This window comes from Nestor notabilis, unplaced genomic scaffold (assembly GCF_000696875.1).
Source record: "Nestor notabilis isolate BGI_N333 unplaced genomic scaffold, ASM69687v1 scaffold10951, whole genome shotgun sequence".
Lineage (NCBI taxonomy): Eukaryota > Metazoa > Chordata > Aves > Psittaciformes > Psittacidae > Nestor > Nestor notabilis.
In genome coordinates, this window is record NW_009915151.1 from 4,045 (window position 1) to 15,061 (window position 11,017).

Here is an 11,017-nt window from a genome sequence, read left to right on the forward strand (position 1 = left end):
GCCATCGGGACTTCTGCTTTGACCCCAGCCTGGTGGAGGCATCTCACGTAGCACAGGATGTGAATGATGCTGTGCAATTCGCTTTCAAGAAAGAGAACTGGAGCTAGGGTTAAGACAGGTGTGCCTGAAGATCTACTGTCAGGGATTTTAATGTACTGAAAAGGGAAGAGGGGACGAATGGGGAGAGACCTGGGGTGATCTTCTAATCTAGATGATATGAAAGAAAACTCCCTGTCTCAGCACTAAAAGCCCCTTGCTTTTATTGATATTCATCTGCAATCCTGCCAGCTGCCAGCAGGCTTTCAACTGTGAACATACATTGCTGCCATCAGTAATTGAGCCATAATGGAAACAGGGTATAAGACGAAGGCTTGTCCCAGTAATCCCAGTTTTGTTCAGCCATCAGAGTTCTTTCTTTACCACCCTTTATGCATGAAGATCAGGCAAGCCCACCCTCCTTCTCATGATGTGTTTGAGGATGAAGCGTTTCCCTGTGCAAGGAGCCACCATCAGCCAATGTACCATTTGTACAATGTACTATTCGTTCAGTCTGTGACGTGAGCACACCAGAAGCTGTGTTGTGGCATTGTGCCAAGGGAAGGCTTTAAGTCTTAACATTCTCCTTGTGAAGAATAAGTGCCTATGGACTTTAACAAATTCTGTTTGCTTGGGGATTTGCCACTGCATCACTGTCAGTCTGAAACAAAGTCCCATTTTGCAGTCCACTGGCAGCTATGGAGAGGCAGGGCCCCTCAAAGGAAGCTGCAGCAGTCAGAGCAACTTGCTGCAGTGCTGAGGGAAATGTTATATTGTTCCTTCCCCCCTATTTAGCATTCTGTGAACACTTCTGCCTTTTCACATCCCGCTAGGGAGCCAGCAGCCTGCTCTCAATAGCAGAGGAAACCACCATGGAGTCTGAATTTCCAGAAGTGTCTTTGCCCAGAACTCAGTGCTGTAGCAAGAGGCTGTTTCGGCACCCACCCTGACCCAAACTTTGCAAGGAACATCCCCCTGCTCCAGCTGGCACAGCTCCCAAAGAGGGGCTTCTCTTTGGAACAAGGGCCAACCATGAAGAGTCATGGCTGATCTTTGCTCCTTCCTTGCATGCAAGGATTGAGGAAGAGATCATCATACCAGGATGGTACCTAAGCCCCAAATTCCCAATCTTCATCTTTAAGAATAAATGTCTTTGTCCTTCAATTTTCCTTCCTCTCTTCTCTCATGTCATTTACAGCTCAGGGATACCTCATACAGCCTGATCCCTGTTCTCTCCTCTTCCTTTAATGTGCAGGTAGAGCCCCTCTAACATGAATTGCCTGCCTGGGAACATTTCCATATCCCTGACAACATGCACTGTCTGTTGCATTTGTTCTAGTTTGGGCTATGCAGAGAAAGATCAAGATCTATGCATCCTTAGGCAGTCCAAAGAAACTAAGCAAGGATTGCTTGAAAAACTCCATGTGAAAGATTGGCTCAGCAAGGAGTGTCTAAATTCCAGAGGAGCATTGTGATTTTAGAAGCATAAATCAGTCTGTGTATATGATGGAAAGCCTTTGGAGGCAACACAACTGAGTTGGTGTTCCTAGTTATACTCTGCTCACACCACACAGAGATCAGAAATAAGTCTTTGCCTCCTCTTCCCTCCCTCCTGCTTTAACAGGCAGCTCCATACACAGGGTGTGAACAAGATGCAAGTTGTTCTTAATTCAGATCTCAGCACCCATGCACACTGACATTTTGCTTCAGCAACTCTCCATCCTCACGATACAGATGTGCCTTCCTAGGAAGCTCACACTGCAGAGGCTCTGTTCTTACGTTATGCCAGGCTTTGCGTATGGAGGAGACTGAATGTTCTGTCAGTGATGCAGGTAAAGAGGTCCTTCTCAGTGGCTTATTTCTCTATACCTTATTTTCTGAATAGGAGCAGAAAAGTACCTCTTTGGGTGAATTTCCCTCATGTAAAATCCATAGTAGGAAGCAGTCTTTTTCTCTCTTAGTACTAGCTAGGTTTTTTTTTTTGTCTTAACAGGACAAGAATTGCTTGGCTGCTTCTGAAAGCAGCTGTAATGTGAGGAACACAATCTTAGTTTTGAATCCTTTGCCTTTCTTTGGAAAGAAAAAGAAATTACGATTTCATCTGCTTGCACAAGACAAGGGCTTATCTCCAATTTCCAGAAGAGTAAGTACAGGGAAGGACTTGGCATGTAACATAGGGAAGGTCCTTAAGCTTTCAGCGTATCACAGTCAAAATTGTACTGTGGACCCAGTGTGCAAGACCTTAAATTGGAAGTCCAAACCCCATTTATTCATAAACTAGGTCCAGTGTCCCTCAGCCTTACTTTTCAGAGGTGCCATCCAGTGCAGAAAGAGGAATGCTCCACTTCCTTGCAGTATTTGCCAACTTTCATGGGATTAATGAATGGTCTAGACCATGGAAATGGTCTTCTAGGCCATGATTACCTGGACCTCAGAGAGCTGTTTGCTAGCAGTAACTGCTAGCCGCACCTTCAATATACTAGGTACTTATCTGCAGAAATACTAAGATCTGTCCATCTGTGTGTGCAGAGCTCTTTCTTACTTGTTGAGACTCTACTGCCAGTTACTTAAAAACAAGGTGCTACTGAACTAGTATTTCCTGAGGGGTGCAATGCTGACAAATCAGCTATCCCAAATGGAGCGAGGTGCACTGGCTGCTTCTCCAGTGATGGCAGTAGCTTTGTAGAAGGAACGTGGAGAAGAATTGTGAGAAATCACAAGCAATTTTTAATTTCATATCAGCATGCATGCCACAATTCAGCCAGAAATGAGGTAGGTAGCAAGAGGAAGGAGATATCACCTCCTTCAAGAAGGGAAGAGGTTTGCATTTGCACAGACAGTGAGCCAGGCATCTGTTTTTGGAATAGCAGTGGAGGTGAGCTGACTGATGTGAATCTACTTCAGATTCCAAATCTGCTTTTAGCTCCAGATTTGTTTTTTTTCACCACATTAGTGTTGCTCTGGGAGTCTTAAAAATGTGTAGGAGGAACTTCAGTGATACAGAATTTAAGAAATGCTTTGCTTGCAAGTTGAAATTGGACAGAAGGGAGGAGGAGGTATCTAGAAGAATCCTGTACCCTTTCCCCAGTTCTTACCAAGTAAGGTTGTATAAAAGGCTCTGCTGTTCATCTATGCACTACTTAATCAGATGGGCTGCCCTTGGTCTGAGCAACATGGAGACCTTTCCCTCTCTTCTCCTGCTCAGCTCCTTGGAACAGTGCACTTCTTCCAAGTCACTGCCTAGGAATTGCTTGGACACTGAATGGAGTAGGAAATTGGTTCTCTGGCTGCTTCTGGATACCGACTCAGTTGTGGAAGATTTCTACAAACAAAGGTGCTTGCCAGGTCTCCTCTGTTCTACAAGTTCTGTGCTAGAGTGCTGTGCAGGCTTCTAGGTTATCTGCGGATAATTTATGGACATCTGTGGTTGCTAGAGTTTAGTGAAGTCCTTTTTTCCTGGAATTGCAGCTTTCTGGAATTAGCTTTCTGGCTGCAACAGAACTTTCCTTTGTCTCATGTGTTGCACAGAAGTGGTATTTCTGAAGCTGTATTTCTCTCATTTGGAGCAAGCATACTTGTGTGCAGATTATGGGACCAAGCAGGAGAGGGATCTTCACTTGCTGACCCATTACCTTAGTATTTATGTGGTTCACTGCCCTATACAACAAACATGGTGAAGATCTGATCCTAACAATCCCATCTTCCACAGATGGATAGGTGTTAGTCAAGCCTAAAGGGAATATGCAGTGAGGTAAGGCAACTGAGAATAACAGGAGGAACCAAAGGAGGGACAGACCTTGTTTTGGATCTGAAGCAGAGAGCTTTTATGTCATGCAATATCATGGTGGCCAGAGAGGTCAATTCCTTTATTCCCAGAGGACACACGCAACTACTAGCCTGTCATTCAGGGAGTCATATAACACTACTGTCCCCTTTCTTCCAGTCTTAATGCTGGTGTGTCTTTTTCCCCTCTAATAAATGGGTAATGTTTTGGATTATATCACACACACTGTAGCAGAGTGATTACATATCATACAGAGAAATCACAAGCTGTGATTATTTTAGATTTCATATTAATTTTAACATAGTTCCAGAATTGCTCTTTTGATCTAGTATATGTATATAAAATAATAAAAGATGTTTTCTTTGAAATAAATTTTAACTTGCTGTGTGTACATTTCATGAGTATTTATCCTGGTCTCTTCCACATCCATGCCTTAGAAGATTATCTGGACAAATTCTGTCTTTCGTTCTGTTCATGAAGCAATTTTTGAGAGAACCACCCTGAAAGATACACCTCCAGCAATTCTTTTGACTGAGCCAAACTGTAAACCCCTGTAAACTCTACATCTACCATAGTTAGGTGAGATGAGTGCAACCTTGACCATTCCTACTCTGTGGCGTGGGGCTGGGGTGGGGAGGACACATCACAAGCTACAGTGCTCTGACTGGCTGTTCACAGTCAAGATTAGTTTTGGGATGCCACCTGCATATGAGATGCTTTCAGGGTAGGCATTTAGTTGTGACCTGACCTAAGCAAGCCACAAGCTAGATGCCATCACCTTAATCAGCTATTGCAGATGAAGAACAAGCCTAAGGGCATACGGAAAGCCATCTTTACCTCTAGAAGCTTGCTTGGCTCCACGTTAAATAAGCCCTTTGTGATCATGTAAGAAACCCAACTTACTTGACAAGAGCCATACCGTGGTACCTTCTGAGGAAGGTGAACGGAGTTAGGGAGAGATATACTAACAGGCAAACTTCCAGATTAGAACCAGAAGTTTCTACTGATTTCAGCAAATGGAAAATTAAAGATCATACTAGGTAAAAACCAACAGCTTTAATGATCTAGAAACAGCCAATTCACTTGCATTGTTCTAGTATTCTATCAGAAGGTTTTCCATCTACGAAGTTCACCGCTCACAGGAGACACATTAGACAGCAAAACAAGCATAATTCAGAGTCCCGAGAACTTGATGTTGAAAGTAACAATTGATAAAGCAGTAAAAGCAGTTTTGTACGGACTGGACAAGGATTCCCATTCTTAGCAGAGAGAGGAATTGAATTGTATTCTACATCCCGGAGAAGTGACCTATGTCCCTGAACTCTAATAAATAGTAATAAAAAGCATTATTAACCAGCCTTCTCTTTTTATCCAGTACTCAGTAGCTGGAGCACTCGTCCAAGATAGAGCTTATCGAGGCTTAGTTAGGCAGAAAGAGACCAAAACCTGAACCTCTCAGATAAATGCTTTTAATCACTACACTATTGTCAAAGCAAAAGGGCAGCCTAGGGTTAAGGTGTCCCTTGTAGGTGACAGCCTTAGCTGGAAGCTAGAGTCCCACACAAATTCTTAACCAACATAAGGAGCAGAGTTAAACATTGGCATAATGAAACACTGAAGAAGGAATGACTTCAAAAAGAAGAATCAAGAGCCCTGTTCAAGTTGGAGTTTGCTCCCAGGTGGATGGCATGAAAGCTGCCCACCAGAGTAAGCCCCAAGAACTGCTTTATATCTGTGTGTTCTGGTGGGCCTTGAACACAAGCTAAGCAGTTACCTGCTCACCCTTGGCCTTTAGAGGTGTGCCCAAACCTTTCCTTTACCAAATCTACCTAACCTCAATTATAAAAACACATTATAAAAAATTATAAAAAACAATTATAAAAATCTTACAGATTTTTGCAGCCACACAGTCAATTTGATGAAAATTACACACTTAAAGGCCTTTACAGATCCAATCTGCAACAGTTTAAAATCTCACACCAGCAAGGCAGCTGCATCTTCTCTAGGAACCAAACTTTTCCGTCAAGAAGGCACTTTTCTCTCATTCACTGTAATAAAGCTGCTTCTCCCTTTCAGCCAGTTTAACTACCAAGAACTTTCACTTTCTCCTCAAGGTCAGTTCCAGTACACACTGTGTGCTAAGACTGAGCAAGTGCAAAATACTAAGAGCAAACCCCAAAACATCTTCACTCTCCAAACCCTTACCCTAATACAAGCATGAAAAAAAATAATAAAACTCTTCGCATTTTACGCTGGTCTTGAAAGCTCTTTCAACTGAAATGTAATTACGAGCAATAGATTGTTACTTTTATATCCTTTTGAACAGTATCTGCATCCCCAAACCATAATACTGGATCAGCAGTTCAGTTACAAAGACTGCATTCAGAGGTGCACAGACTGAGGCCTCTTTCAATTTTGGTGCTGGCCAGGTGAAGCTCCTGTACACCTGCCTGTAACTTCAACCCTGCCTGTTTGAATGGGTTAGATAAGGGCAGTACGAAGCGTGTGTCAGAGAATCCCAGAGCCTTCCCTTTCCCACACAAAAGGCATTTTAAGTACGATTGAAGCAGATTATGCTCAAACTCACTGAGATCAGCTTTGCTTCCTTCCCTCCCACTGCTGCCAGTTTCTGACAGCTTACTGCAGGGTATAATTAGGGATTTAGTTTCTAGTCTTTCAGGCATATATTTGCCTCTTCCCCCCCCCCCTTTCCCCAAGAAATTGAGTCATTATTATGTCTCCTTTTGAGCTTTACCCTTAAGAAAGTTTTACCTTTCCCCCAACAGGGGTATTTTTGATGGTACACTACTTGTTTCCACTAGTAGTGTAAATTAGAGTGGTAGCATTTAAGATATTCAGTGTAACTATTTCACAAAACTCTATTGTCCGCTGTTTGCCCTTAAATATATGTATATACACACATATCTGTGCATATATATAAATACTTAAAGAAGCCAAAAACATATGGGAGCTGCTGAAGAGTAGAAGCTATTTATAGTTTAGCCTTTTAATGTTTTAACAGTAATGGTTAAGCACTGACACTTCCAAGGACTGCACATTGCATTAAATAACTGGATCACTCGGGAAGCATCAACTTGTCATATCGCATCCTACAGTGTGCTACAAAAAGCTCTTCAGTGCTTTCTCGAGTAGAAGACATTTCTCCCCTCACTCCCATTTTAAGGTACAGGCACAATTTCTGCTTCCTTCCCCAGAAATAAACTCTTTCCTTATTCTCACCTGCTTGTTTGGGTAGTGTTTGCCCTGCTGGAACCCATGCTTAGCCCAAGGAACCCCTTCAGCTCCCACCTTCCTTCCCAATGCTCCCCCATCTCTGCTTATAGCTCCCCTTGCTCTGTAGCCACAGGTCCCTGTTCCCACATACCTACCTTGGACGCAGGGACCTTCCCAGCCTCAACAGTGATCCTCTGGTCTCTGGAGAACCATTTCCACATGGTTCCTCTTGCCCTGCTCACACAGCCCCATCCCAGCAGGCCTGTGTCCCCCAGGGTACAAGAGGTGCAAGCCTCTTCACCAAGTATGTGCTAGCCCAGGCAGGTCCACTTAGCACCCAGGTGCCTCACTTCTTCCCCTCCCCTGGGCTTAGCTCACCACATCACCTGGCTGGTGTGTCAGAGCCCATTTCTCTCAGTGGAGACCAGCTGTGGGTGACAGCCCATCCCTCCCAAAGCCCATGGACCCCCATCCGATTGCACTTACCCAGCAGGTGGGGCAGACATCCCACCACATCAGTCTGGCAAGAAACCCACCCATATCTTTGTGAAATGAGTCTCTGGATTGAAAACAGAGAACACAGGAGCGCCTGTGGGCAGACTGCCAGGGCAGTTAAGTGAGCATGTCTAGCCTGCAGTGCCCAGGAAACCTGGAGCACAAAAGCCAACAAGGCAAAGCCATCACCATCTGACACCCAGGTAGGGCAGGACCAACCCTCTCTGTGTGAGGGCTGTTGCCCTGGGCAGCCCAGATGGATGCTTGATTTTCACTCCACGTCCTCTTGTAGAAGTGAAAAACTTCCCTTGCAGTGGAATAGATGAATGTGGTAGGAGCAGGACTGATTTAGCTAATCCTTGGGACTAGCTAAATTAACCATGCCAGTGACACAAGTGTTGGCTTACCCTGAGAGGGGTCAGGTGAATGTACTCACCTTAGATAAAGGCCAGGATCCTGAAGGTGAGAATGTGGGTTTACCCTTGATCACACACAATTACACTGCCATTTAACCCATGGAAACCAAATGAGGAGACACAGCCGGTGCCATTCACAAACCCCTGCTGCCACCCTGGGCCATCCTTAACTGGGCAACTCCTGACACCAATCAAAGGGAGGTAGTACTGGGCCCTGCTCGAACCTGAAAGAGCAGCGCAGGCAGCAAACATCCTTCTTGGCCATGGCCTCAAGCCTCATTCTCCCAATATAACAACAGCCCTCCAACAGAGCCCTAAGCAAGGTGTTTGTGGCATTGTACAAAAGCTGTAGTCAAAGCAATTGGGTTTTCAACTTTCACAGACAAGTGTGCCAAAGACTTGCCTGCAAAACACGCAGTGCTCAGTGGCAGAGCCCAGGCACGGCACTTCTGTCTCTGACAAAGCCCACACACTTTGAGAGGCTGGAGAGCAAAGCAAAAACACAATGGGAGCGTATCTGACAAAGAAAGGAGAGGCAGCTCACTGCTCACTGTCTTCTTGCATCTTGAACAACCTCAGACTAAGCTGCACAATGGAGAGTGGTGCTGCATTGCTTCTGTCACACAAAAAGCTTGCCATTTTCCAGTGTTGGGTGGCTGTGGGCTGGCACTCCAGCAAGTAATGCAGAGGGAAGAATGTAGCACCTCTGAGGCACTTACATGGGATGTGGGCTGTGGGGAGGGGATCCGTGAGGTCCAGGGGATGCCAGAGCTGTGATGCCTTGGCCAAGTGCCTTGGACTAAATGCAGGCAGGGCTGCCAGGAGTCTGCCATGAGAGATCCTCAGGCTGCCATGCAGTCACCTCAGGAAAATAAAAGGTGGCATCCCTCTTTGGACTCACCTGATCTTAAACTTCTGAATCCCAGTGGTGCTTGTTACAGTGGCAAGGGTAGTGGTGCTGCCTGCGGCATCCTGGTCCCTCTGTGAGCACCTGCACAGGTGTCCTGCCTGTTCTGCCTGGGGCGAAGCCTCCTGTTCTCCATCCTGGCACCAGGCTGGGATACACCAGCCCGTTCACCACCCTCGAGGCCAGACTGTTCTGAACACTCAGAAGAACCACATTTCTTATGATACGCTATTATTAATGACCTTCTTAAAATGAAGGATTTTTATTTGCTAATTGAAATGCAGAATTAGGGAGAAAGGGCCCTTAGACTGCAAGAGAGCATGTGCTTGTTCAGTCTCATCTGACGCTATGTACTATGACAAGGTGAGTTAGAGGAAGGCAATGAACACAAGTAACACTGGTGCAAGGCTGAGTCTTGGCAAGTGTGTCCTAGCACTGAAAATGCAATGTGGGTATAGCAGAAAATGAGTGTTCTCCATCCTAGCTGTGACCCACACTGCAGCCACGCAGGTTCTGGCAGCAGAGGTGCAGCAGTATGGACTTTAAAGCAGAACAGCAGCCAGAGTGGGAGACCATGGGAATGCCTGCATGTTGCCACCCCAGTTTAGAGGTCACACCACTTCAGTACTGTGCTGCCCAAGTAATGACATTGGATTGCATAGCCTCCAGTTATCTTTTCCCCCCTCTGTTTTGACCATGCTTTTAGAAAACTGATTTATCTGTGTTGCCTCGCTGCAGTCTCCATTAACAGTAATGCTTTTGCTGTGATTCTTCTTCTTCCGCTGCTTTTCATCTTGATCATCGCTATGTGTCTGAAGAAATCTTTGTGTCAACCCACTTCAAGTTCTCCTCTTCCCCTTCTCAAATCTTTCTTTGTTTTGGGTTTAAGCATGAATTCTCTCACTACCCCAGACTGACTTCTGCTGTTGTCACAAGCAGCCAGTGACTTTTACTGGAATAGGGCTCCTCAGTGAGCCTGCACCAACATGTATTAGACAGTTGTCACTGCTGCCCTGATGTCCTTTGCCAGAACTAAGCATCTAGGTTTCACTTAACCCCATGTGCTGATGAGCAGCATTCTCAAAATCAAGCTATTTTGGATCTTTATAATGGAGGATAATTAATACAGACATTTGTGGGTACAGCTTATTCAGTATGCTTCATGTCATTGCCAGGCAGCACCCGGCTCATCACCCGTGGGCACAGCTAGGCATGAGGGACTGGTGATGCTGAGCACTAAGCCACTTTGGAATGCGCCAAGTCATTAATGCTGGTGCTGTGACGGATCCAGCCAGCCAAGTGCAATTCAAGGCCATTATTACCGGGGCAGTAAAGGCCCTGACTGGTGCTTTCAGTAGAAGCAGGAACTTTAGGGCTATTCACATCAATTTAAAGCCACTGTTCCACTATATGGACCTGCTCAAGCAAGTCCAGAGGAGGCCACGAAGACAATCGGAGAGCTGGGCTTGTTCAACCTGGAGAAGAGAAGGGTCAGGGGAGATGCCAGAGCAGCTTCCAGTGCCTAAAAAGAGCCTACAAGAAATCCAGAGAGGGATTTTTACAAGGGCATGCAGTGACAGGACAAGGAGGAATGGCTTTAAACTGATAGAGGGGAGATTTAGATTAGATATTAGGAAGAAGTTCTTTACTGTGAGGGTGGTGAGAGACTGGCACAGGCTGCCCAGAGAAGCTGTGGCTGGCCCCCCCCCTGCAGTGTTCAAGGCCAGGCTGGACACAGGGGCTTGGAGCAACCTGCTCTAGTGCAAGGTGTGGCTTGAAACTTGATGATCTTTAATGTCCCTTCCAAGCCAAACCATTCTATGATTCTGTGATCACAGCAAGCTGGGCAGAGCCCTCAGCATGTGGCTTGGCTCAACTCAGGGAATCGATGGGGTAAAATCACTTACTTTGATGTACAATTACTTACGATAGACCACAAGTACAGGCAGCTGAATGTCCAGCGTCACAGATGAGGAGCCGCAAGTGAGTGTTTCACTGAGGGCTCAGCACTGGGCCACTGGCCATTGTCTTGATCAGCCTGGAGAGATCGGGGGAGACTGAAGTACTCCTGATGTTCTGGAGTGGGTGCTGGGGGACTATGACATGCCCATGGCTGCATCGCCCAGGCCCGGCTGGCTCCAGTCA

General features: G+C 45.7%; 1 protein-coding gene across 1 annotated transcript in view; it reads left to right on the forward strand.

Annotated features, from left to right (window-relative positions):
- Window positions 1-107, forward strand: part of LOC104413079 (cat eye syndrome critical region protein 5-like) — a 4,081-nt gene extending 3,974 nt beyond the window's left edge. The window contains exon 6 of the mRNA XM_010023988.1: window positions 1-107. This exon is cut by the window's left edge and continues 272 nt beyond it. Within this exon, the coding sequence (XP_010022290.1) occupies window positions 1-107 (107 nt within the window).
- Window positions 108-11,017: the final 10,910 nt, after the last annotated feature.